Here is a 27,935-nt window from a genome sequence, read left to right on the forward strand (position 1 = left end):
TGGTGAGGGGCCTTGTCAAAGGCTTTCTGAACACTATATCCACTGGATCCCCCTTGTCCACATGCTTGTTGACCCCCTCAAAGAATTCTAGTAGATTGGTGAGGTATGATTTCCCTTTACAAAAACATGTTGACTCTTCCCCAACAAATCGTGTTCATCTAGGCTTCTGACAATTTTGTTTCAACCAGTTTACCCGGTACTGAAGTCAGGCTTACTGGCCTGTAATTGCTAGGATCACCTCTGGAACCCTTTTTAAAAATTGGCATCACATTAGCTATCCTCCAGTCATTTGGTGACTGGTGTGCGGACAATGCACACGTGACAATGAGGAACCTTTAAACAGCAGATCTGGGGCTCCAGCACCAAGGGAGGGATCTTGTCCTTAACCCATTGCCACTAGGTTACAGGGAAACAACATTTCTCATGCCAAGGTGCCCAGCCAGGACACCTGTGGGAGTGCTCAGCTGGCGCTCCAGACCTGCTACTGTCCACCTGCAATTCGCACAGCAGGTGCACCCTGGGCCATCCGTGGCACCACGGGATTGCAGCCGGACAGACATTTTAGGCTTGGTTTTCAGAAGTGCTGAGTACCTGCAGCTCCATCTGAAGGCACGGGCGCCACAGAACATCGGGCATTAAAACTCTCCTGCTTCCCAGTCTTACCTTGCTGCACTCCCTTCTCCATCTCCTAGCTCAGCACCTTCCCCCCCGCCTCTCTCTCACTGATCTCTTTCCCTTTCCCCTTCCTTAGGGGATGTCTACACTGCCTCCCGGGGTGTGATTTGCAGTTCGTATAGACATTCCTGCACTCCAGCTAGCTCATTACAAAGAGCAGTGAGGACGCTGCAGTGCTGGCGTCAGCATTGGCTGTAGAACGTACCGGGGGGTCAGGTGGGCTTGTGAAACCCATGCTGAAGCCCGCACGGCTGCCTTGTCACTGCTAGGTTTAGTGCGGGTACGTCTGCACCAGCGGCCAGTCACACCCTGCCCGCAGTGGAGACACGAGGAAGTGAGAGAAACAGCCAGTGTCACTCAAATATTCGGTGTCCTCTACTCAAGTAGCTGTGAATTCCTAGAAGACACCAGCCACACGTGAGGATTTTTACTCTTCACTAAACACAGCTGGTTAAACAAATCTTAGCAAACAAAGAGAACATTTTCAGTTTACAAGCCCCCCGAGCTGGTTCTCTGCTGATCACCATGTAGAGTTCAGGGCAACTTGTTTGGGGTCTGGCATTTCCTCTCTCTATTGCCATGTTTTTGCGCTGTGGGCCTACCAAAGCTAGAGGTTTTCACAAGATGAACAGGGCACTAGAGCGTTGCTGTTTTCTCTTCTCTTGCCAAGATTTAACATAGCTAAACCTAAAGAATACAACAGTGGGATTCAGAGCCTCTCCAGGTACAGGTCCGACGTCAGCGAGCAAGAGAAATGAACCCTATCCAGCCAGAAGCAGGAACAGCAGGGGAGCAGACAGACCAACGGGTGCTCATAAGCGAAAATTACCCCCTTTTCCCCAGCAGAGCAATAAGACTTTTCAATTCAACCGAAAACCCTTTTCAAAAGTGCAGCATCACCAATCAGGAGTCCCCTGGTGTTTCATTTAGTTCAGTGCTGTAAATGTGCGACCCTCCGGCTAGTCTCTGTGCTGGCTTGTGCCATCGGAGCTTCAGCTGAAAGGCTTAGACATTGGAGCGTTATCGTTCCCAGTGAATAACAATTTATGGGAGGGGGCAGGGCCGGCTGGCCACAGATGACCTATATTGCATGCATGTGAGAGAGATCTTTTAGCCCTGGGCGACTCTGATTGGTGGACACTGAACTTTGGAGGCTGAGCCCTTGCCAACAAGAGGGATGTTGCATCTTATGAGAGAAAAGGTTCATTCCAGACTGAAGTGGCATTCATGAGCAACTGCACAGCGCAGGCCCTGAGGCCTGTTCACTGCCCTCACACCTCGCCAGAGGGCAAGGCGGACCGAGGCTTAAAGGGACCAGCAGGTGCATGGTGTGATGTATGTTGTTTTAGTAACTGTCGTGTTTGCATGGAGGAGGGGTGAAACAAGAGTGCTCATCTCCAGAACAGAAGGAGGGGGTGACTGGAGTGAGAACTTTGCTGGAGAAGGGAGAATGGGATTTTCTATGGTCATACCTTCTCATATGCAAAGAGACAGCATTTCTCCCCCACCCTGTGGAGAGACCATAAGTGCTGCAGAAGCGTCTCCCACAGCAGCATTCTATGCGATGTTCTAGGACGTGGGAAGGCGAGATCATACAAATGGAGGGGAACATGATTGTGTGATGGCAGCCAGATAGTCCCGCTCACTGCTTTCCTCACAGCCTCCCTAGCTTGGTGTCTTTCCTTACTTAAGAGATCCAGGTTAACAGTCAGGGTCTCAGGCCACGTCTCCCAGTCCAGCTGAGATATGTGTTTAAACACACAGGCCAAGTTCTAGGATCCCACCACATGCTCATCTGAGGTCAGAATTTGGCCCTTGGATTAGAGTCTTGAAATGGGAATTTTAAAGAAGGGGGCACATAAGAAGATAAGAACGGCTGTAGTGGGCCAGACCAATGGTTCATCTAGCCCAGTATCTTGTCTTCTGACAGTGGCCAGTGACTGAAACTTCAGGGGGAGTGTAGAGATCAGGGCAATTTAGAGTGATTGTCCATAGTTGTCTACTCCCAGCTTCTGGCAGTTGGAGGTTTAGGGACACCCAAGCATGGGGTTGCATCCCGGACCATCTGGGCTAATAGCCATTGATGGATCTATCCACCAATAACTTAGTTAATTCTTTTTTGAACCCAATTATACTTTTGGCCTTCACAACCCCCCCTGCCAATGAGTTCCACAGGTTGATGGTGTGTTGTGTGAACAAATACTTCCTTTTGTTTGTTTTAAACCTGCTGCCTATTAAGTTAATCGGGTGACCTATAGTTCTTGTATTATGTGAAGGGTAAATAACACTTCCCTATTCACTTTCTCCAGACCATTCATGATTTCATAGACCTCTATCATAACCTGCCCCCACTCTTAGTCATCTTGTTTCAAAATTGAACAGTCCCAGTCTTTTTAATCTCTCCTCAGATGGAGAGATGTTCCATCCCCCTAATCATTTGTTTCCCTTCTCTGTACTTTTTCCAATTCTCATATATTTTTTTGAGATAGGGTGACCAGAACTACACGCAATATTCAAGGTGTGGGCATGCCATGGGTTTATATAGAGGTGTTATGATATTTTCTGTTTTATTATCTGTCCCTTTCCTAATGCTTGCTAACATTCTTAGCCTTTTTTTTTTTTTTTTGACTGCTGCTGCACGTTGAGTGGATGTTTTCAGAGAACTATCTATGATGACTCCACACAAATGAAGTAGGTTCACTATCTGTCACTAGCAGCTCCCTTCCACAGACAGAAACAAACACCCACAATAACCCACACCAAAGGTAACTCAGCTCTGTAGGTAGTTCATCCCTGGAGCTTGGGTGAGACCCAAATTCATGTCCTGTAAGTGTCTCCTCACCCACACAGATCACGTGGCAAGAGTCTGGCCATCTCCAGGGTAACCTCTCCACCCTTAGCATCTCAGGATGGGTCTCCTGGGGATTTAAGGCATGTGGTTATGATCCGAAAAGTGGCAAGAAGATACTGTGCCTGCTGCTGTTTCTCTCAGCCCATGAGATGTATTCACTGAGCTTACTGGTAAAATACAATTTTATTCCTGCCAGCCCTGCAGAGCCAATAAAGCTGTGGGAGAGCAAAGTGTGTTCCATTCTGCTCTGTCCCATGCATCATCAGCAGAATCAAAAGCTCAGTGCCAAAAATTTCGGCTGAGAATTTGGCTTTGAACAGGCATTTGGTGCTGAACTACAGCCACAAGTCTCATACTTGGGTTTGTCCAAATAGTTGTTTAAGTTGCTGCTTGAAGCTAAATAGCTCAAAGGAGACTGCAGCTCCCACATGATGGTGCCTGCAGCATGGCTAGTTTGCAGCCTTCTCATCCTCAAGGCCTGTGCTGATCATGGCTCAGAATGGACCAGCAGACAGGAGAGAAGTGGAGGGTTTGAAGAGGTTCCATTGTATTCTGGTGGCTTCCTACAGCACTGACTGCTTCTTGTCCTCTTATTATATCAGAGCCTGTCTCTGCTGATCTTTCCATCCCCTCCTGCTTGGGCATGAATTCAAAACTCTGTCAGGATGCTGGTTTGAGGGCTGGGGAGAAGGGCTGTAGAGCTGGTTAAAAAAAAAAAAAAAAAATCCCCCCGCACAGATGCATTTTGGATGGAAATTCAAAATCCAAAAAATTTTGGCCAAAACTGACCAAAAAAAAAAAAAAAATCAGTTTGGAAATGCTGCAGCGCTTCATGGGAGTTGCAGTACGGGTGCCTCATGCTCCCATTCTCCTCTATAGGCTATGTTTCCTGGTCTGATTATATCCTCCATGATGCACCACACTCTTCCTGCTTGGGGAGGGGAGGCGGTGCATCGTGGGAGTACCTTGCTGTGGTGGATCATGGGAGATGTAGTCTGGGCATGGAGACTGGCCCATAAAGGAGAATGGGGACTTGAGGTAACTGAACTACAAATCCCAGGAGCCACCACAGGAGCATTTCCAAATTGAAATATTTTGGTTTTCAAGTGTTTGGTTTTTCAATGAAAAATTTAAATTTTCCATGGAAAGCAGACACTTCTCATAAAAGATTCCATTGAGTCAAAATACATTTCCATCAAAAAGCAATTTCTGTGAGAAATTTTTGTGCAGTGCTAGTTTATATTGTGTAGGGAAGCATTTGTCTCATTTCTCACTCGTGAAATCTCAGCCAAATCCTCTGCTGGTATCACTCTACAGCCCTCTTGACTTAAACTGAGCTTAGCTAATTTACACTAGTCATAGATCTGACCCCATATTTTTAAAATAACCATTTTGTCACTATTATCTGCCTCCTAAGCAAAGATTGCTATTACTTTGAGCTCTCTACCAAGTCACTAATATAAGCAAGAAGCATTCACAGTAAGGTCTTTAACTGTTCACGAGTGTATCAGTCCCATTTATTTATTTATTTGAAACAAATTAATAAATCGCTTTTGAAAATAAGTTAAAATAATTGTTTCCAGGATAGATTATTGCTAAAATGTCTTCCTAGAAAAAGAGACATCTCCACCTTTAAAAATGATCAGCACTGGAATTCCTATATAGTAACTTTACAAGGGGTTATGGTGACAATAGCAAGTTATTAAAACATATAATCTGAAGAGTGTTCTATTCTAATGTGTTCTGGTTTTGTGGGGCTAAGCGTTTGATTAGCCAATGGTATTGGTTCTTATTCATAGCAATAAATGCTCACATATAATACATGCAAATAGAGTTGGTTGGAAAATTTCAAACAAAACATTTTCCCATTGGAAAATATGATTTTGTGTAAATTTCCTAGGAGAAAATATGGATTTTGGTATATTTTCCATCAAGAAAATAAAAATGAAATGTTTCATTTTGAATGGGGTTGACATTGCTCTCTGCATCTGCCTGAGCCACCATGATGTCTCATGGGCATTGTAGTTCCGGCTTCTCCACAACCCCATTCTCTCCTATGGGCCCTAAACTGCATCTGACAGTCTCTCTATGTGGCTGACCTGCCACAGTGCCTCATAGAAGCTGTAGCCCGGCCAGTTTTGTTCCATAAAAAGTTTTGATATTTTGATTTTTTATCCCAACTTGGGATAAAAACAAATATTGAAATATTGGTATTTCCTGCAGGACAGAAGTTCTGGTTTTTTTTCAGCTCTGCATACAACTGCTTCATCTAGTGATCTATTCACTTTCAATCTGGTTTTGTATTAATATTATTTCTAATTATTTACTATTTGACTGAATCTACATATTAGATACTCAATAGTTTTGAGACCAGAATATTGATGAGGATGGCGAAAGAATAAGCAGCTTGACTCTCAGATCCCACTTGCAGAGCTGGCAACTGGGAAAAAAAATCTGTACACTGAGTGCATTAGATCTAGACATTAGAGAGGGACAATGAACACGGAAGGGTAGAGAATCTCTTTTCTAACCATAACTGCTTTCTGAGCTAGAAGATAAGGCCTGAGGTTCTAGCAGTCAGAAGTCTCATTAGGTGGAAGGTGAGAACAGGGTTGCCACCCGACCCAAATTTTCCAGGCTTGCTTCTGGCTTTGTGGGTCCTTCTTCTGGCCTGCAAAACCAGTTAACAAACAGCCTGAATGTCCAGGCATAATCACGACCCCACCTGACAAGGTCACCAAGTGGCCGTGCAATGAAGACTGACTCTCTTTTGTCCATTAGGAGCCTTTCCCAAAGATGATAGCCATCAGAGTAACTTCATCCTTCCTACATAAATTCTCCCTGGGGTTTCAATAGGGTATAATTTACTTCTTCACTTCCTGTCCTAAACTACTGAGTAGTGTTACTGCGCATTAATACACTGACATGTTTCTCTCCAGAAGTGGCCATTTAATAGCAGGGCCCAAAATGATCCCTGTAGCTCTAGAGTTCATAAAGCACTTTGGGATTTTGTCAGGATGACAAGGGCCATATTTACTTCCAGTTACAGTCTCTGACTGTGTCATGTGACAGTGGGGAGCGTTCACATTTCCTTGCTCCCAGCTTCAGGGTCTCTGCAGACACAGTCACCGCCCATGGCTCTCAAGGGGAGCCCTGCTCTTTGGCTCCAGAGTGTGTTCTGCTACACCAGTCTCTCTCTGCTGTCTAGCTCTTCCCTCGCTCTGGGGAGCAGCGGGACTGGCACCTCGGGGCCGGGACTGAGCACCCAGGGCAGCAGGACCCTCATTGGTTCTTCATTAAGCAGGCTATTTTGTTTCCCTTGGGTGTTTCAGGAGGCCCATCTCACGGATTATGACTGCATCCAGGAGGCCCCATGCACACAGTCCTTATCTCTGTAGCCAGTGTAAGCTATGCATTCACCAGGTAATCTACCTGACCCTGCAGGGCTACTGAGCGCTATCCTGGGCTTCTCTAGCTTCGGGTGAGGGCCTGTCTCCTTAAAAGCCTCTTTACAAACTGCAGTCACCTCTGCCCGCAGTCTGAATCTGACCCTATTGCCAATGCTGAGATCAGCACCCCCCAGTTGTGGCTAACACTGCTTGGCTCTCGCTTGAGCCCTGGGGCTATCACAGACTTGCCTCCAACATCCTTCCTCCTTACATTTCCTGCATGGGCTTCCAGACCCAGCAGACCGCAGCGGCTCAGTGTTCTCCTATGCCGCATCTGTAGGGCCCTACCAAATTCACAGCCATGAAAAAAACGCATCATGGACCATGAAGTCTGGTCTCCTCCCATGAAATCAGGTCTTTTGTGGGCTATTACCCTATACTATACAGATTTCACAGGGAGGACCAGCATTTCTCAAATTGGAGGTCCTGACCCAAAAGGGAGTTGCAGGGGGGCTACAAGGTTATTTTAGGGGGGTTGCAGTATTGCCACCCTTACTTCTGTGCTGCCTTCAGAGCTGGGTGGCTGGAGAGTGGTGGCTGCTGACTGAGGGCCCAGCTCTGCAAGCAGCAGCGCAGAAGTAAGGGTGGCAATACCATACCATGCCATCCTTACTTCTGCACTGCCGCTGGCGGGGGCTCTGCCTTCAGAGCTGGGATCCCGGCCAGCAGCCCCGGCTCTCTGGCTGCCCAGCTCTGAAGGCAGCGCCATCGCCAGCAGCAGCACAGAAGTAAGGGTAGCAGAACCGTCACCCCCCTACAATAACCTTGCGACCACCCCACAGCTCCCGTTTGGTTCAGGACCCCTACAATTATAACACCATGAAATTTCAGATTTAAATAGCTGAAATAATGAAATTTATTATTTTTAAATTCCTATGGCTGTGAAATTGACCAAAATGGACCGTGCATTTGGTAGGGCCCTACTCATCTGCCACATTTCTGCCCAGAGAACCCCAGGCTCCTAAGAGGGATTTTAATGGGGCTTCCCTGTTCCACAGGGGATCTCCTTTACTGGTTCTTGCTCCAGCTCCCTTGCTGGGTGATTTCCATTTCCATATGTTCACTGTGTTGCTTGCCCCCTGTGTTCCAGGGATGAAGCGATTATTCAGCAGTACCTTACTCTGGGTGTAGCCCATGTGTGGGGTAAGGCACTATGTAGCATGAGTAAGGATGGCGGAATGTGGCCCTTTGGCAACAGCATGCCCACATGCGTGTTGCATCCCTGTTTGCGATGAAATGCTCATCAGACACCACGGTTATCTGCTTCCTCTGCATGGCAAATGATTTATAAAGGTTTTCAGCTTTGCTCCCCACTGCAGGACTGTGCTGACCTGTCTTCGCGGCTGGCTGTGTGACGGTTCATTGCTGTTCAGCATCTGGGGAGGGGGTCCTTCCACTCAGCCACCCCATGCCTCAGCAAGCTGAAAGGCTGCACTCTGGCACTTTCCTTGCCTCTTATTTCTGTGGGCTCAGAATGCGTCCACACCTGATGCCATGTGACAGTGGCAGCACCTCACAGAGAGAGTCACTTTCTTCTAGCCCTGCTCCAGAGACTTTTCTCCAGGCAGGGAAGCCGGGCTATCCCTACATTACCTCCGTCCCCAGAGCAGAGCGTCTGGCTAGGACCTTCCTCCGGTCCCCCCGGCTTGGCTTCTTGCTACAGATTTAAAGCAGCAGAGGGGAAGTAACTTGCCCAAGGTCATCCAGCAGGCCAGTAGCACAGCTGGGAATAGACCCCAGGTTTCCTAAGTGCTAGTTCAGTGCCCTAACCACTAGGCTACACTGCCTCCTGAAGTATGTTTGTTTGCATTGTGTTGCATGGCGGGACTTATACATACACCCATCAAAATGGGCAGCAAGCTGAAAAATATCTTATGCTGTCATGCTGTGGAGCACACACAGGCTGTAGTTTGGCAACAAGGTCTCAGCCTGCAACAGGGCCATTGCCATGTGGCAGGATTCTAAGGATATATTAATGGGCATGCTCACCCAGAGAGGTGCCCTTATTGCAGTGGGTTAACATGGGCGGTGCCATTTTGCTTCTAATGTCAAAGCTCTCCTTAGAGGTTGCTTATTTCCGGAGCTCGCTCTAGCCATTGGGTAGAGATGTTTGTGGTTAGGTCCATGGTGTACATGGTACATGCCAGGCCTGCCCCACAGCCTGCCCCACAGCCGCTTGGTCTCCATTAATTTGAGACAAAAATTGCTTCGTTCAGTGTTTGAGTTCAAAAAGTGACTGTGTCCAAAACATACATTACAACCCGAGGAGTGGGGGTAACAGCACAGCAAAGAACACAGACTGACTGTAATGGGGTGCACTCACCTCTTGCAAGTGACCCCTGTCTCAGTGCATGTGCCTGTTCTCTCTCTCTCTCTCGGTTTGTGGTGGGGCCTGGTGACTCAGCCCTCTGGTTGAGTCACACACTGTCAGTATGTGAAATAAAAACAAAGCAAACACTTTAGGGTACAAATCCAACAAGGGCCTCTCTCAGGGCCCTATGTAGCCTTTCTCTTAAGCTGTCCCTGCTCTGGTATAGAGCGGTGCCCCAGGGCTCCCTCCCTGGGGGCAATGTCTGCCCTCTCAGGGCCTTTCTGGCTACAGCTCTCCAGCTATATATCTATAGCTATATGCACTATATATGCATACATACACACATTTGTGTTATATATATATAATTTATACATATATGTTTATAGATCTAGATCTGTAAACATACACATTTATACAGATGGTGTGTCTATATATATATATAGACACACCATCTGTATAAATGTGTATGTTTACAGATCTAGGGGCTCTGTAATATATAGAGAGGGGCTGTGTTTATAGATAAATACATGTAGCTATAGGTAACTCTATCTATCTGCATATGTATACAGCTATCTCCCCAGTCTCCAGAGGGTTAAATAAAATTCAGTTGGAAAGCCAGAGTGTGTCTGGCAGGTATGTTAGTGTAAGGGGCGGGGGTTTGAGGTGCACAGCGCACTGGTGCTATGATGTCCTTGTGACTCTGGAAGGACGGCTGCTCTTCCAGCAGCAGCCCCCTGTGCTTTGGGTGTGTTGCGAGGGACAGGCTTAAAGGAACGGCGGCAATTTTTTAGCATTTTGCTGGCTGATCATGTGGCTGTGACCTTGCCAATGGCACCAACCCAGCCACCACTGCTGCTACCTGTATGGCTCTCTCACCCGTACCTGTATGGCTGACCGACTGGGAGAGACTCAGGAACCTTCAAGCACCAGGATTTCCTGCCAACCCAACTGGGAGCATGCTGTACTGGGTAGCCACGCCCTTTACCTTTCTCCGGGGCACCATCCTGGAGGGGCCCTATTTCAATTTAACTCCCATCACCCAAATATGGTCCTCATGGGAGTGACACAGGTACCCTGGCAACACCATTCTAAGCAGAATACATTAGGGCTAGAGCCGGTTCTGCCTCCTGAAGGGGCCGAGGGCACGCTGTGTTCCTGGGAGGGTGCTGCTGGGCACTGGAGGGGACAATACCCACCCGTCCCCATCAAAGGGGGTGGAATTGTAGCCTCTGTCACTCGCACTGCTGCACCCTCAGATTTCATCCAAACGGGCAGCCTTGCAATGTTCACTCTGCAGGCCTGGGCAAGGTGGGGGACTGCCGACATCTGTGACTGACCGGGACCGATTCTCTTGTCACACAGGCTATGCCTTTGCTGCAAAGCAGTGCTGTGACTGTAGCATAGGCACCGACTCCGTGAGCGCTCTGGGCAGGGGTGGAGTCAGGGCGGGGCCGGGGGCAGAGGGGGGTCGAGTACCCACCGGCACGAGTAGAAGTCGGCACCTATGGATGTAGTGTGGGTACACTAGCGTTAACCTAGCACAGGTACCAACAGCAGTGACGACGTGGTGGCCCAGGCTAGTCCTTGGGCTAGCGCCGGAGTACAAGCCAACTGTGGACCTTAGGTATGGAGTGGTAGTTGTTACCCATTCTAGCTATATTGACCCCAGCACAGAAATGCCTACCCCTGCTGCAACCGAGCCTTCACTTGCAGTGACGATGTACCCGGAGACTACAGTGTCCATTTTATGAAGATGTTTATTTGAGGATGCCATGAATGTGTGGCCTGCTGCACAAAGCCAGCCACTGCAAAATAATAAAGACAACTATGTATATAACTAGCACTGGCTAGTGCACAGGGACACTGGGCGAAAGGCTGTGGCTAGTGAATGGTGGGACTGGGCGTATTTCTCTTGGTAGTGCACAGGGGCCCTGGGGGTATGGCTGTGGCTAGTGCACGGGGGCACTGGGCGTGTAGCTGTGGCTAGTGCACGGGGGCACTGGGTGTGTGGCTGTGGCTAGTGCACGGGGGCACTGGGCGTGTGGCTGTGGCTAGTGCATGGGGGCACTGGGCGTGTAGCTGTGGCTAGTGCACGGGGGCACTGGGCGTGTAGCTGTGGCTAGTGCACGGGGGCACTGGGTGTGTGGCTGTGGCTAGTGCACGGAGGGCACTGGGCGTGTGGCTGTGGCTAGTGCCCAGGGGGTACTGGGCGTGTGGCTGTGGCTAGTGCACGGAGGGCACTGGGCGTGTGGCTGTGGCTAGTGCCCAGGGGGCACTGGGTGTGTGGCTGTGGCTAGTGCACGGAGGGCACTGGGCGTGTGGCTGTGGCTAGTGCCCAGGGGCACTGGGCGTGTGGCTGTGGCTAGTGCACGGGGGCACTGGGCGTGTGGCTGTGGCTAGTGCCCAGGGGCACTGGGCGTGTGGCTGTGGCTAGTGCACGGGGGCACTGGGAGTATTGTTCTGGCTAGTGGCTGTCTGGAAAGAGGAAGAATGCTGGGATTTTCAGTGCCTTTGACCAATGACAGTTGAGAGGCAGTGAAGAGGTTATCTGGCTGCTAGTAGCATGCAGATGGCAGGCAGCAATACCAACCTGTGGCTGAGGAGCCCAGGGTACGTCCGTGGTAAGCTGTTAGCAGGGAGAGGGCAGGGGGAGAGAGAAAAGGCAACATGAGTAGAAGGAAGGAAAGGAGGTGATTGGTCTGGTAGGACCCACAGAGAGAGCGAGAGAGCTGATGGTCGGTTCAGCCTTCTCTGAGACAGAGAGCAGAACCAATGAGCAATGCAAACACTCCAGGAAGAATGACACAATGAATGACCTGCTGGAACAGAGGGCGCATGCACTAAGAGAGTTATAATGACTGGTCTTAGATTAAAATCCCATTCGTTGGTCTCCAAGACTGTGGACCTGGATTGGACGCGAGGACTTGACCAGTCTTTTGGGAGTGGCCCAAGGACAGGTTTCCTCCTTCACTGACATCCTTCTGAGATACCTTCTGTGCCCCCAGGATACTGGAATTCGGCTTCAGCAGCAGGTCCAGTGAGGGCCAGCTGGGAGCCCCATTGAATAGTAACAACTTCACACTAAGGAATTGCTTTCTCCTACAGAGCGAATGAGTCGGCTGAATTGCCTGTAACAAGCCATAATTAGGGTCTGTTCAGTTGAACTGCAGGAACAGTCATAAACGCAATGTCCCATACCCCTTCCATTGGGCTATGGTTACTTGTTTCCCCTCCTATAATGCCAGATTGTGGAAGATACTTTGGTTAGGAGCAAGGCAGTCCCCAGTGCAGGCATGTTAGTCTGCATGTACACATACATGGTTTAGGGTTGCCAGCATGTACCGCAATTTGGTGTGACATCTCTTCAGGCCCCTGTTGTTGGACCAGGACATTCCCCAACCAGGCAGAAGTTCTTCTGAGGATGGAACCAGGAGAACAATCCCAGCATGCTAGAGAGAAAACTGGCACCCCTAACTTAGAGAGAGTGCACACGTATACCATGGACATATACACACCTACATGCATGGAGACATCCATTGCTCTGCAGCCTGCATGCCTCCATATGGGATGTGTAAACACAGTGTCTTTGTGTACACACCGGAGAGGTGTCCAGCATGGAGATGGCACAGCTCATACTGAAACATGAGCACATTTTAAAGAGAGGGTTTCTATCTGCAAACACATTCCAGAGAAGTTGAACACATCGCAGATAAGGAGACTCCAGGCCGGTCAGTTGTAAATAAAATCTGCTATGTGCCAGGAGTTGCTGAGTGACCTAGGATCCTGGTGAGCTACAGCAGAGAGCGCTAATAATACTACAGTACCCAAATGACCCTAGCATTGGTACTAGGCACAGCAATGCAGCTCAGCTCTGCTATCAATGTACATGGGCGCAAGCTGCAGCCATGTAACCGAGGGCAGAACTGGTCCCATGGATACAAAACCCCCGGAGGGCTGCTGTATAATGGAGAGGGAAAGAAGCGGATTGCTAGGAACAGAAAGAGAACTTACCATTGCATATTGGTTTGACCCTTGGAACATAACCCCTGTTTCTTGACACTCCTATTCCACATTTTCCCTAACTTGTCTGATCCATCACGAGTCCTGTCAGACTGGGGCCCTGCCTGGGCCTGCTACTGAGCTAACGACCACCAGGGGGGTCAGAGACAACTCCATATATCCTCCCCACCCCTTTCTAGAGAAGAGCCATGATGGCATTCAGGACACACCAGGGACGCATTCAGACCTTCCCTGCTCAGGGAAGTCACCATCAGGTTATTAATGTGGCAGAGGGAAATGGAACCAGTCAATGCAGCCTGTACTGTCCACAGCCGCAGCAGCAGCAGCTTGCCATGCAGAGAGACTCTGGCAGTGAAGCCAAAGGAAGTCGGAGGCAGTTGTGACCACTCACTCAACACTGCAGTGTGCTCACCTGGGCTGCTGAGTGACGGGGGCTCCCTAGCACATGGTGCAGACTCCTTGCTGGGCTACACAGTCATCACCACCCCTCTAACTACTTGACAGATTGCTCTATTTACTCTTCCACTGGGCTTCCAGTGGGCATGATGGGAGATGCCTTTGCTACAGGTATTCCAGGCAAACGTTGCCCATTCTGCTCAGTCCAGGAATGTGGAGGTGCATGGCGGAAGGAGCATTTGGCATCAGGTGTATTGGTTTAAGTGCTGGCATTGCTGAGTCAGGCATAGGAGAGAGCCGGCGGTCTGAGAAGTGGTGGCAGGTGGCAGCACTGGAGCCCGAGCAGTGACTGCAAAGCAGCTACAGAAATGGCCCTTTACCACGTGCCGTAGAAAAGGCAATGGTGGAGATGCTATTTTCCAAATGGAACGGGGTGTGGCCATGGACACATGACTCGGGAGACAGTGGTGCCAAATGGAACACTGAGATGACCCATCTTCAGTGCCAAGCCCTCCTGGGAATGGGGACTGTGTGCACAAGGCACCAGCTATCTGTTACGGCCCAGGCTATCAATGGAAGAGCGCGTGAAATTGTGGCACCGAGAACCAAGAGTGAGGTGGATAAACTGTGATTTTGACTGAGCGTGTCTGCACTGCCTGGATATCTAAAAAGCATGGGCTACACTCCCAGAGCCCTGACCCAGCATGCACTGGGGTCGGTGTAAAACCTGGGTTGGTGTCTCTGGTCGTTTCAGCTGTTCTATAGTCCAGACTAGGAACTTGGAGGGGCTGTCTCCAGGACATTACATCATCCACAAAGAAGTCCCTGAAGGGATGCCCTGATGCCAAGGTGAGCATTGACGTTGGTTCCTGGGAAGCCATGTGGTTCCTATCCCCACCCTCCATGTCAGTGCCTGGGGGTGCCATTGCTCCATCACGCTAGGACTATCACACACTCTGGCTAATAACCTCCATAGGGGTCACTGCCATGGCATTGGCATGGCTGGGGGGCAAAGGCCTCTGCAGAGACTGGTGAAAGGTGCAGGGTGAGCATTTCACCGTTCTCCTTGGCAATATCAATTCCGTGGGTTCACGCACATGAGGCCAGAATGCTACCCAGTGGTGTAGTCTGGACAGCAACCCCACAGGATGGAAAATGGTAACGCTCACGGGGCCAGCCCCCGATCCACTCCAGCCAGGTCAGGCCCTGGTTCAGGTAACGTGCATTGCGGTCAGCCAGGTGGCGGGCTCGGCACTCCCCTCGGAAGAGAGAGGAGAAGAGGTAGGGATGGATTTCTGAGCCCCACCCGCGATGGGTCTGCCTGGGGAGGGATTAGCTGTGTGTTTGGGAGGCAGGGGAGGGCGAAATCCCTGTTTGGCGAGTCTGAGGCCTAGTCTATGCCTAAAATGTAGGTTGATCTAGCTATGTGACTCAGGGCTGTGAATAATTCCAGGCCCTGTGTGATCCGCCCCCACCTCGCCACTGTAGATGCAGCTAGGTTGACGGAAGAACTCTTCTGTCGACGTAACTGCTGCCTCTCAAGGGGTGTAAAAATCCCCTCTGTTGCTGCACCACGTGTCTACACTACAGTGCCCAGCGGCTTAGCTGTGTAGACATTCCCTGAACAACACCCTCCACCCAACTTTGCTGTTCTGTGGCTCTTTTGGAATTTGTGTTAAATTTTCTGGCTTGGAAATGAAAGCCTGATAGTGTCAATAACAAAGAGACTTGTCTGTGCATAATTGAGCATGTGCCTCTACCTGCTAAACTGGAATTCCACTTCCCGCTCCCCTGGGCCCCAGCTCCAGGCAATCCCAAAGTGAGGATCACATCGCTGTCACAAGCATCCTGCAATGCTGCGTGCCTTTCTACACCTTGTAAAGGACTGGCGTGCACAAGACTGCAGCACCCCCACATGGGTGTGCGCACACTCACACGCATGCACACAGAGGCGAGGTGAAAAGTCAGGGAACAAAGGCTGGGAATTATTAAAGTTCAGGCGATCTCAGAGCAAACCATCTGCAATGCCCAAATATTAATTAGAGCCGAGCACAAGCACCGGCTTATGCAGCACTTGCAAAAGGAAGCAGCTTTGGAGGAGCTGAAATGGTGTCACTGATTGGAGCCACCATGTTTCAGGGGTAGGAGAGGAGGAATGGGGCATGGATGCAGGGAGTTCCTAGTATGTGGTTATGTTGGGTAGAAGTGTGACTTTCTGCTACAGCCCACGGAGCACTGAGTATGCACTGAAGTGTTTGGTGGTTGGTCTTTTTTGCACTGGTGGTTTTGAAATATCAAAGATCCAACTGAGACTACCTCAAAGAGCATAAAAAGGAGATGCTGCCAAGCGGCTCTGTGTGTGTGCGTGCACGCGCGTGTGTGTGTGTAAGTGTGAGGTTAAATATGGGAAGCTGAATGCTTGCCATGGGTTTTAGCGTGGGTCATAATCCCCTACAAGCCAGCCAGCCCACCCAAATAAATAGGATGGGAATCAGAGCCTACGTGAGCCACAGACGATCCTGACCAGGAGACATGGCCCTGTTTGGAGGCAGGAGCTCTGGAAGGACCTGCTGGATGATGACCCTTTTCATGGCTTCACAAAATAGAGTTATACAAAAATAATGTTGCAGACACAAGGTGCTGAGCTTGGTGTAGAGTCCTACCAGGCCCGTAAAGCTGTAGGTTCTGAGGGAACCGGCATGTCTGATTGGATCTCTAAAGGCAAAATATGGCTCATGGGCTATTTAAATTGCTGGGCTATAGTAGCTCAGCTGAGAACAGCTGCAATGGCAGATATGTGTGGGATGCAGAGTAATGCTGAACCAAGTGAGGGGAGGGTAGCACCAGGAGGAGGGGCAGATGTACCGTAGTAACGGGGGAACCTGCAATGTGGTGAATGGAATTTGCATCTTGAGTGGGATTGAGGGTGTGCATGAGTGGAACTGTGGGGAGCAGAGATGGGAAGGCAGGGAGGGTGTAAGCTACAGATCAGCTCCTTGCAATAAGGATAAACTCCAGGACTCTGCTATGGGGTAATCCCCTCATCCCCGGAGGCTAATCATCTTTTTTGTAGCATGAGTAAAAAGCCCAGAGGGCAGGTGTAGCATGGGCAGCAGCAGGGCAAGCATCGCCGGCCCACCCCAACTGATGTGCCTCACCCCAATCTAGTACGGCCGGCTCTAGAGCAGAGAGGAGCATTTTGTCTCCACGGTTCCATCCAGGCCCCAGTTCAGCAAGGTACACGTGCCCAACTTTGAGCATGTGAGTTTTCCCGTTGAATTGGGACCTCAGGCCTGGGCTGCTCTGCTGAGGCTGCCAACAGGGTTTTGTGATGTTGACACTAATGCATTAGAAATGGGGCCATGCGACTGCCGTGTCACGCAGATTGCAAGGGCCTCGCGTAGTCTGCAAGCTCCTTGGAGCAGCGGCCGTTCTTACCTCCTTTGGAGTGGACCAAGCGCACCATTAGGGCTTAGCAATTACTAGCGGGCCCTGGCACAGCCATCGGGGGACCGACCTTTGATCACGACTGGCCTAGGCCGAATTTCCATTGCTAATGACCTGGAGCTAAAAAGCTCCATGTTCCATCACGCCCCCTGAGTCATCCACTCCCCTGGAAAGAGAAGTTAGGCCAAAATCTTGCACCCAGAAGAAGAGCTGCAGGAGAAGCAGCTCACCCATCCGTGTCTGGTACTTAACAGGACGGAGTGTTACAGAATTATTACTCCTTAGAGGGTTCAGACACCCTAAGCCTAAGCCTCCTTGTGAGCCAGGTGTCCTGTGCCTTCTTGAGGGCTGGTTCTCTGGGCCTTGTGCAGTGATTCACACCCATGCGGCGTGGGCAGAAAGCACCCCTGTCAGGGTGAGTGGAGGGTTCTAATCTGGCAGCGTTTCACATGCACATGGCACAGGTGCCCCTGACTGCGCACGGTGCTGGCAGTGGAGGGCCGGGCCCTTGAGGCTCATCAGCTCAGTGCACTGACGCACTCCCCCAGGGAAAAGGAGGAATTGTTCCCGCTGATTGAGGTGATGTTATGCAGGGACCTAAAAAGCCAACGTGCATACACAGAATTCCCACACACTGAAACCCGCTGCCCTGGGCTGCATGGGACCCAGGTAACAACACTCTCTGGATCTCTTTGTCTGCTGCAAAGGAAGATTCAACACTTGAGGTCTTTCACGGATCCAGTGTCTGTACTCTGAACCTACGCACAGCAGAACACTAGCTGTGCCCGATGCATCCCTACTGCCCCTCAGCTTTACCTGTGATCTCATGCTGCCTGAGCTCGTTGTATCTGTAGGACTGCTCCAGGGGTTTGATGGAGGAGTGGTAGATCTTCCTCAACCGCTGCAGTGTTGCTACAGGTTCAAGGGGTGATAAAATAGAAACAAATCAAACTCAAAGCTACTCCCAGATGCCTCTGGTGTCCTGACCATCTTCTTTACCTCCCTGGATCTCTTTCATGTACACACACAGAGGCAGTGCAGATAAACAAGCAAACAAATCTCCATTTGGCTGTTGGAATAGGAGGCCTCTCATTGTGGGTAGAGATTTCTGGTTGGGACAGGTATTAAGAATGGGCATGAAATCTCATGATAGCAGGGGACTGAGTCAATGACCAGGGAGGTGCCCTACAGTCCTATGTTCCCATCTTTAGAAAATAAGGTACCACGGAATAAAACCCTTTGAGATGCTCTGGATTAAGCACTGTAGTTAGAGAAAGGATGGCAGATTCCAGGCCTGTCCCATGAGCTGTGCCGGTGGCATTAACCTCTGTTCACTGGGAGGTAGCTGCTGCCTGGCTGTAGCTGTTGTTCAGTTTTGATTTGCTTCTGTGGAATCACCCATAAAAGACACAGAAGAAGCAATCCTGTGGTTCTGGCGTGATTCCACTCCCACCTCCCACCCCTCTTAAGCCTTAGAACTTTCTCTAGTTTTCCATTAGTGATGGGAGAATGTCAATAGGCTTAAAGGGTTGGTTCAAATAAGTACCCAAAAGTTCAGGGGTGAAATCCTGGCCCCATTAATCTCTTTGGCAAAAGTTTCATTGGCAACATTATGGCCAAGATTTCACTCCAGATGCTTTCCCCAGCCTTCTCCAAACCTGCAAATGTATCGGTACATTGGGTAAGAAATCACAAGATTCATTACTATTTAATATTTGATACACAAATTCCTAAAGGGCCCTTCATTGTAGTGTCTGGGTGCCAGTGAGAACAGGCTTTCTATGACATGCCCAGTACATCTTCATTTCTGCAGGCCAGAAGAGTGGCAGGAATAGCTCTTCCCACAGTATTTTGGTGCTTCTTCATCTAGTCCCAGCGGACACAGGGGAGAGCAGCAGCAAATGATAAGTTTCAAAAATGAAAAATAAAACTTTAAAAGTTGCTCAAAACTTTTTTGCTCCTCAATAAATGTTCAGGGCTGGGCTGGATTGGGTTGGCTTTGAGGGGAGCTTATGTCTGTTCTTATTTTTGTGGCTCTCCAGACTTATCTGAACTTCCTTCTTATGCACACCATGTGTACATCTTAGGACTATCGGAACTATGGAAATCCAGGGGAAAGGTAAGCATTTAAGAGGCAAGAAACTGAAGGAGAATGTGAAAAGTTACCAGCTTTGTAAGAAACAAGATTTAAGACAAAAAAAAAATAAAAAAGACATTGCCACTAGTGCTTTTTGTTTAACTGCATGATTCTGTCTTTCAGAGGTGGGAGTATGGGCTCTTCTCCTCTTGTTATGCATGTGTAACAAGCCTGCACTTAGAGGCTACTCAATAAATGGCCATCTCCCACGGCCTGGCCCCAGAAGCCACAGAATCTCCCCAAATCCCAGTCTCTATGTCTGCAATACATTGGGGCCCCCACTGCACCCAACCATCTACTTGCTTCCTGAGTGTATTTCCTACCCCGCCCCCTTTTTGCACGCCTGTTGCCACACTCCTACCTGAGTAGTCGTCTGCAGGTTTAGCCTCACTCAGTTTAAGGGTGCTCTCTATATGGGAACGGTCCCTCTTGGCAGTCTCCCCAACATCTTCTGTCTCTTCTGGAGAAAAAGGAAAACAGCCCGTTAGGCATGTCTGAAAACAAGACTAGGAAGAGCACGCAAACCACAGCACAACATGGTGAGTGACTTCCTGGCCACAGAGGGGGCTGAGAAGCATCTGTAACCCCCTTGCCAGGGAAGAATCTTTGAATGGCTAAGTCATTAATGGGTTTGGCTCACCGCTCTGTTTTTATTGCAGACACTCCTTTCCCCCTCCCTCCCCCCTCTCTCCCTCTCTCGCAAAACTTTGCTGAGGCTCCCAACAGAGGTGTCTGTTGGTCTCAATTATGATTACGGCTTTGCAATGTGGTGATCTTTCTATTTGGTTCTGGAGAGAGACCAGCAACTGACCCACTTAGTCCTGTTGGCATGTTCCTCATGATTTGGAAAGTTAAAGATTCATAGATTCCAAGGTCAGAAAGGACCATTCTGATCATCTCGTCTGTATCACACCTGCCCATAGAACTTTCCCAGGATAACTCCCTCTGAACTACAGCACATCTTTAAAAACCATCCAATCTTGATATAAAAATGGCCAGTGATGGAGACTCCACCATGCCCCTGGGCAAACTAAGAAATAAGAGCTTGACATCAATACTATGAATGCAAAATATTCAGCTGAAAGGGATGCTTGATAATAAAGAAAACCATTAAGCAATATGTTCAACTTGCACATGCCAGCTTGCTGGATAGCAGTCCCTGCCCTGGCACTGATATGGGCAGAAAGATTTCAATATGTCTTCACCTGCAGCTGGTCAGACCCGAACTACAACTCTTTCATAGCAATAGTGCTAAGGCCTGGCTTTAGTCTGGCTACCCCCTCTGTCTCTCCACCCAGGCATCTATCTGCAGAAGAGTTAAACGTCCACTCTTTACAAACCAAAAGTGAAAATGAAATGTGCTGATATTGACGACGGAGGGCGCTGGATGAGGCAAGGTGGCCCTGCCGGACAGCCCTGGCCTGCCACTCGCCACACCCGGGTTCAACTCCCAGCTGTGCCACAGAATCCGTGGGTGACCTCGGACAAGTCACTTCACATCATTGGGCCTCAGTTTCTCCATCTCTCAAATGGGGAGAATAATCTTTCCCTTCCCCTACCGTTTGTCTGTTTTGGCCATTTAGACTATCAGCTCATTGGGAAAGGGTCTGGCCCTTCCTATGTGTTTGTACAGCACCTGGCATAATGGGGGCACTGCTTTTGGTTGGAGCCTCTAGCTGCTACTGTAATAATAATAACACTATATCAGCCTAGGGGAGAGGGCTGTAGCACAAGACAAACTGCTTGGAACAGAATAGGGCTATATATCTAGATCTCCACTTAATGTCAATATGAATATTAGTGCTCAAAGTGTATGCAGCAGGATGTATCACACAGGGGTGTGTGTCTGGCCTTGTAGGTATGTTGACCTCTATAGATGCATTAGCTCCTATTAATGTCAGTGGCAAAGCTCCCTCTGAAAGCAGCAAGTGCAGGATTGGGCCCTAGGCTCAAGAATGGTTTGCAAACAGCTCTGTGACCAAACATCTTCCCAGCCCATCCTGTTGGGTTGGGAATAGGGCCACCACTCACCACATGGGCGGCTCTCGTTCTCACGCTCCTCACTAGCCTGAGAACCTGAACTGAAGCGCACACACATCATGCAAAGAAAGGTCTTTTGGATTTGCCAAAAAAAGCCACAGAGACTCAGCTCTGGTTACATCTGGGCACCAGCAGCCGCTCAGTGGGTCCGTATGTGACAGTGCAGCACTAAGCAAGGGGAGGGGAGCGGGGGGTGGGGTTTCTCCTCGTCATGTAAGCTAATCAGTGACAAAGGCTGAAAAATTTATGTGACAGATTTCATGAGTAGGTCCAAAGAAAATATGGGACGGATAATTATTCATTGTTCACCCACAAACTCACCTGTGACTGACTGGAGCATGCGGTCTGTGCAATTTGGAAATTTACCAGCTTTCTGCCGGCTTCCTGGGAAAATCTAGGGCCCCGATCCTGCACTATGTAGCGTGAGAGCGGGCGGCAGTGACCACACCAATCGTCGCTGAAGTCAATGGGGTTCTGCCTGGGTTTGCATTCTGCCCATGAGCTGCACATTGCAGGAACAGGACCTAGGACTCCTTTTTTCATGATCTGGCATTAATCTGAATGCCCAGTTCATCCACCCACCTTTCCCCTCCCAGCACTCTGGGGAAAACAATCCCAGCACTGCTCAGAGAGTTCTGAAACAATAATGCAATCTGGGGACTGTGTTAAAACTTATCTAAGAATTCCCTTGGAATTCACATCTTTGGAAGGGATTATCACTAAGGGGGAGCATGAGTGACTCCCAAGTGAAGTATCAGGGGGTAGCCGTGTTAGTCTGTATCCACAAAAACAACAAGGAGTCCGGTGGCACCTTAAAGACTAGCAGATCTGAAGAAGTGTTTTTTTACCCACGAAAGCTTATGCCCAAATAAATCTGTTAGTCTTTAAGGTGCCACCGGACTCCTTGTTGTTTTCCCAAGCGAAGGCTCAGGGTTCTAACCTGCTATTCTCAGGATAGCTCATTCCCCTTAGTTTGCAAACTGGTGTACGCTGGACACTTCACCCAGTCTAGATCCAATTCTCTTGTGTTGTCTGTGCTGACTCTTAAATTGCCAGGTTGTGTGAAAGGTGTGGTGTATTTCAAAGTGTTTGTATTCCTTGGACCTGGCTCTCTGCTGTCTCAGGGCCTGTGTAATCATCTACGCCAGTGCAAAGCACTGGTGCATTAGGACCGGATTGCAGCAGAACAGTGTCCTGGTCCATTTGCTGCATGGAGCATGCCATTTTGTTCTGTGAGGTCACACTGGCAGGGGCATTCCGGTAGATGTCCATTCAGGACTACCCCACTGGTACAAAGTGGTGTCAATCACTATCACAGCAGAACGTTAGCACTCACTTTGCACTGGTATCAGTGACTGCACAAAGCACGGAGCTGTGAAGAACCAGGTTCCTTTGCCTTTAGAAGTATTAGGACATGAATTCAATGCTGGTGAAAGGGGCCATGTTGGCTCCTGGACATGGATGTCTGTTTTTATCCGCAGAACAGATCCAGGCCAACCTTTGCCCAGTTCACCCCCTGCCAATGTGCCCCATCCTGGAGGGACCACCTGTAGTGCTGAGAGAGGAGTTCAGTTGCCATGGCCCATGGAGTCCTTGGCATCTCTATTGAGGCTCCCAACAGGTGCTAACTGGGGTGGAGCTGGACAACCCGTTCCTGGGAAATGGGGAGGGAACATAACACTTCATTTCATGCAGGCCATGGCAGAGCTGTCAGATGGCAATGGATAGTCACTGTTGACCTTATACTAATTCAGCCTAATGCCCAAGGGGTGAAAGCCTTCATCTCCCATTACCAAGTACCAACCGCAGCCCATGACCACCCCATATCACCAATGCCACCCCTCCTGGCTTTGGCAGGACAGGGATCTCCGGTCTGAGCAGTTGGTTAGGGTCACACACTGAAAGCACAAGCGTTAGAACGAGGGCCGTGCACTGGGTGCATTTTAATGTCTGCCAAGCTCAGCGGCGCTCTGGGTTTGATAGTGGTTCACTAACCAATGCCCTTTGCTGTTAGGCTATTACTACTGGCACGCCTAGTAACAAAAAAGTCAGACCTATTTGTCTGGGGTCAGGCACAGCACCAGCAGGAGGACGGTTGTTGCCAGGTGGGCTGTCTGTTTCTGCCACTAACTGCGCATCCACAGAAAGGCTTCCTGCTACAGCTGGGTTACTATTGTGAGAGTGATCTTTGTCCTGCTCCATGTCTCTGCGGGGTGCATTCTCCTGGCCTGCAGAATCAGACTCAGCTTCCACTTCACTGATCTCTTCCTCTTTGACATGGCCATGGTCTTCCATGTCACTAGCAGCCTCTTGGACATCTGGGGCAATGACTTCTTCAGCCTCTTCCTCTGCCTCTGCCGGATCACCACCCTCTTCCTCTGCCAGGCCAGCCCCCTCTTCCTCTGCCGGATCACCACCCTCTTCCTCTGCCGGGCCAGCCTCCTCTGCCTCTGCTGGATCACTACCCTCTTCCTCTGCCAGGCCATCCTCCTCTGCCTCTGCCTCTGCCAGATCACCACCATCTGCCTCTGCCAGGCCAGCCCCCTCTTCCTCTGCCGGATCACTACCCTCTTCCTCTGCCAGGCCAGCCCCCTCTTCCTCTGCCTCTGCTGGATCACAACCCTCTTCCTCTGCCAGGCCAGCCCCCTCTTCCTCTGCCTCTGCTGGATCACCACCCTCTTCCTTTGCCAGGCCAGCCCCCTCTTCCTCTGCCGGATCACTACCCTCTTCCTCTGCCAGGCCAGCCCCCTCTTCCTCTGCCGGATCACCACCCTCTTCCTCTGCCGGGCCAGCCTCCTCTGCCTCTGCTGGATCACTACCCTCTTCCTCTGCCAGGCCATCCTCCTCTGCCTCTGCCAGATCACCACCATCTGCCTCTGCCGGGCCAGCCCCCTCTTCCTCTGCTGGATCACCACGCTCTTCCTCTGCCAGGCCAGCCCCCTGTTCCTCTGCCGGATCACTACCCTCTTCCTCTGCCGGGCCAGCCTCCTCTGCCTCTGCCTCTGCCTCTGCCGGATCACCACCCTCTTCCTCTGCCAGGCCAGCCCCCTCTGCCTCATCACCACCCTCTGCCTCTGCCAGATCACCACCCTTTTCCTCTGCCAGGCCAACCCCCTCTGCCAGGCCAGCCCCCTCTTCCTCTGCCGGATCACCACCCTCTTCCTTTGCCAGGCCAGCCCCCTCTTTCTCTTCCTCTGCTGAGTCATCACCCTCTTCCTCTGCTGAGTCATCACCCTCTTCCTCAGACTTTTCCTGGTCATCATCCTCTTCCTCTGAACTTTCTTCAGACTTTTCTGCTTCCAAGTTAGGGTTTTCTTCCACTCCCTCAGCCGAGGCAGTGCCTGGTTCCTCTCGGTCCCTTTCCGCTGGCTGGCCATCAGTGGCGGTCTCCCCCTCAGGACTGTCACCAGTTCTGTTGCCTGAATCAGGTTCCTTCTCTTTTACAGCTAGTCCATTGCCCCCGAGAGGGTCCCCAGAGACATGACTGGTCTCTGAGCTAGAGACTTCTTTGTCTTGCTTGTTTGCATGATTCCTACCTTGCACGTGAGATTCGGCACCTTGGCTGGCATGTGGAATACGGCTCTTGTCTTCTTTAGAGCCTTCTTCCGGCTGTGTCCCCTCTTCCTCAAGAGTTCCTGGCTCTGCTAGAGCAGGTTCAGCGCTATGTGCATCTCCCTGAGGGGGCGATTCCCCGCTGGCCGGCGAGGGCGGCGTGCTCCTCTGGGAGGCCTCGCTGACTTCACTTTCCTTTTCAGCAGCATCTTTGCCATCATCAGGCCCTGAGTGGTGCTCTGCTGCTGCTACCTCCTCTCTAGCCAGAGCCTTTGTACCACGCTGGGAAACCTGCCTCTCCTCTGCAGGCAGTCGGGTGCTCTCTTCAAAACTCCCTGCTGTGGCGGGAGGAGAGTTTTGCCTGTCCTCTTCACTCCCAGCCTCTTCCAGACTGATCTCCACCCCTGCCGCATGGAGCTCCCCCTCCTCCTTGCTCTCCTTTGCAGCTTCGCTCCTGCTGCCTCCGGGCTGTTCTTTGGCCAGCAGCTCTTCCGTGTCTTCCCCTGGGAGAGGAGTCCCTTCTGCTGGCTCTGGCTCTCTCGCCACAATCTCACCTCCATCAGCATTGCTGCCTGTGGCAGTGTCACATTCTGAAACCGACGAAGAAGCATTAGCAACGTTCACGTCATTGTCCTCCTCTTGGCTCTCATTGTTCGAGCCATCAACAGCGATATTTATATCAGCACCTGTCTTGGAACCACAGTCATGTGGCATTCCGCTCCTTTCCTGGGCTGCTGCCTCATTGCTGTCTGCAGGCTGGAGGAGAACAGTCTTCTCAGGAGGTACAGAGTCTGGGCAAAGTACCCCTTTGTTCCCCTCTAGGCTCCGGTCTCCAGCTGATAAGTGATTCTCAACAAAGTTGGCAACATCTTCAGTGCCCCCCGAGGCAGAAACTTGCAATTCTAAATGATTAGAACATTAGCAGTCAGTTTTATCTGAGGCTGATTCTGTTCTCCTCAAAAGAGCCTACATGTGCCTACACAATATGTGTGTGTGCTTACACTCACACCTGCATATGTGTGTGTGATGTGGAGTAAAACTCAGTTGTTTACTAATACCATGCTGCATATGGAGTCCCAGCATGTTACAAAATCTCTATTTTGAGGCTATTATAAATGAATTTTAATGCTATCCCTGTTGATCCATGGGCATCAAAAACCATCTTTGGTGCCATCTTGCTTTTAATGCTCCTATCAATAAATCGTATGCAAACAGGTGTTTGTTGGAGAGAATATCTTATATTACATGGACAGTATTTAGGAGATTACTGTCGAGTAGCTCTTAGCCCCAGTAAGTCATACCAGCAATTGTTCCCTCTGGGTCTTGCCTTTTGCTAGAACCCTTCTGCCCCCTGTGGTTCACACCAGCAGAAGCAGTATTTGGAACAGATGTGAACAGTATAAAATTCTCAAGGAAAGTGACCTTTTATAAATATATTGGCTGGGGTGGGGGTGGGGGGGAAGCTTAGCCCGGAACATTTATATTTGAAAAGCCACTTGCGTGTGGCAAATTATAAAGGGTCATTTCCACGTTCAGTTTCTTGCATAGCAATTGGAGTTTAGCTGGTGTGTGTCTGCTGGATCAATAATAGCGGTGAGGGTGAGAGCTGAAGGAAGGGGGATGCAGAATGTACTGGCCACAAGAAGAGCGGACCCCTGTGAATAGATTTGAAGGTGCAGCCTGACCCAGAGTCCATGCTAGAGAGCTATTTATTGTGAGTGGCCTTTCATTAGGAAAACATTTGCCGCTCTTTGAAACTGACTGGAATGCAATGAATTCATTCTGCATTCCGGGAGATGTCACCTGCGTTTTCCATGGGCTCCCCTCTGTAATTCAACATTAGTCAACAGATACTTAAAATAAAGCATTACTGGCTATAGCGTCTCTGTCACAAACAGTTGCTACTAGTCTGAATAATCCCCTGAAAAGTGTAATGTCCACATACCAGGGACGCATTTCAAAAGGGAATAATTCCTTTGTACTCCAGCTGGCAAGTAGATGCCAACCAGAAAGTACCATCCTCACCCAAGCCAAAGGGAGGAAAAATGGGTAGCACTGTCAGGCTCTCTCAGATAGCAACCAGAGCTTGACATGGGTCATTCCTTTAGCCTTCTCCCATGACCCTTTGATGGTCCTCCCACTGGCCATGTTCCTAAATGCTGTATTGGAGAAAGTGTGGGAAGTGCCCCGCTGCCCTCCAGCCCAGCAGTGTCCAGTCTCACCCAGCACAGTGCTTCGCACTACTATTAACAGCAGTGCTTGGCATGCTAGCACTTTGTATCCAAGGATCTCAAAGCACTGCCCTGCCCAGCCAGTCAGGCCATACACAGAGCTCAGCTCAGCCCAGCAGACCTCATCCTGCAGACACTAGCACCTGCACTTAGGGGAGCACAGTCTCTGTTCATATTACTACCGGAGAGAGAAGCATGGTCAAACCTAGGACCTGAACACTCCTGGCCTTTGTGATCATTCGGACCCAGATCCTGCACTGTGCGACTTGACCCTGTCAGATCAGTTTCTTTCCCCAGGCCTCCCTGTTCAGGGGCCATGCTGCAGCTTTCCCTGAGCAGTAGGGATGGTTGCTTGGTGAGCAGGGCCGGCTCCAGGCACCAGCCCACCAAGCTGGTGCTTGGGGCGGCACCTGGAGGGGGGCGGCGACTGGGCTCGCCGCCGGGGAGAGCGGAGCCGCGGCGGGGCTCTCCGCCCTCCCCCCGGCGCTCTGGCCCCGGGGCTCCGCTCTCCCCGGCGGGGCTCGCCGCCATCCCCGGGGGGGGGGGGGGGGGGCGGCGGGAGGCTTTTTTGCCTGGGGCGGCAAAAAAGCCAGAGCCGGCCCTGTTGGTGAGTGATTCCCTGTACACCAAACCCTTGTAACTGGCACTTGGAGCAGCCAGGTGCTAGATTAGGAGAGCAAAGCACCAGAAAAAACAACCTGCTTTTAAAAGATTCCAATCACTGCATTTGGTTTGGCCTGTAGTGTAAATAACAGCAAGGGAGAGCCAGTCCTGCAACACTCCAGCACACGGACCCGAGCAGCAGTGAGCTGGTCGTATCAACGGG

At 50.3% G+C, this 27,935-nt stretch overlaps 1 protein-coding gene across 1 annotated transcript in view; it reads right to left on the bottom strand.

Moving 5' to 3' along the window:
- Positions 1-26,694, bottom strand: part of SRL (sarcalumenin) — a 38,135-nt gene extending 11,441 nt beyond the window's left edge. The window contains exons 1-8 of the mRNA XM_065412031.1: positions 26,682-26,694; positions 24,438-25,780; positions 24,216-24,296; positions 23,948-24,119; positions 23,381-23,674; positions 19,648-19,746; positions 17,966-18,061; positions 11,877-11,912 (exon numbers count right to left, since the gene is read on the bottom strand). Of these exons, the coding sequence (XP_065268103.1) occupies positions 11,877-11,912; positions 17,966-18,061; positions 19,648-19,746; positions 23,381-23,674; positions 23,948-24,119; positions 24,216-24,296; positions 24,438-25,780; positions 26,682-26,694 (2,134 nt within the window). The remainder of the gene's footprint in view (positions 1-11,876; positions 11,913-17,965; positions 18,062-19,647; positions 19,747-23,380; positions 23,675-23,947; positions 24,120-24,215; positions 24,297-24,437; positions 25,781-26,681) is intronic.
- Between the last annotated feature and the right edge of the window lie 1,241 nt (positions 26,695-27,935).

This window comes from Emys orbicularis, chromosome 10, assembly GCF_028017835.1.
Source record: "Emys orbicularis isolate rEmyOrb1 chromosome 10, rEmyOrb1.hap1, whole genome shotgun sequence".
NCBI lineage: Eukaryota > Metazoa > Chordata > Testudines > Emydidae > Emys > Emys orbicularis.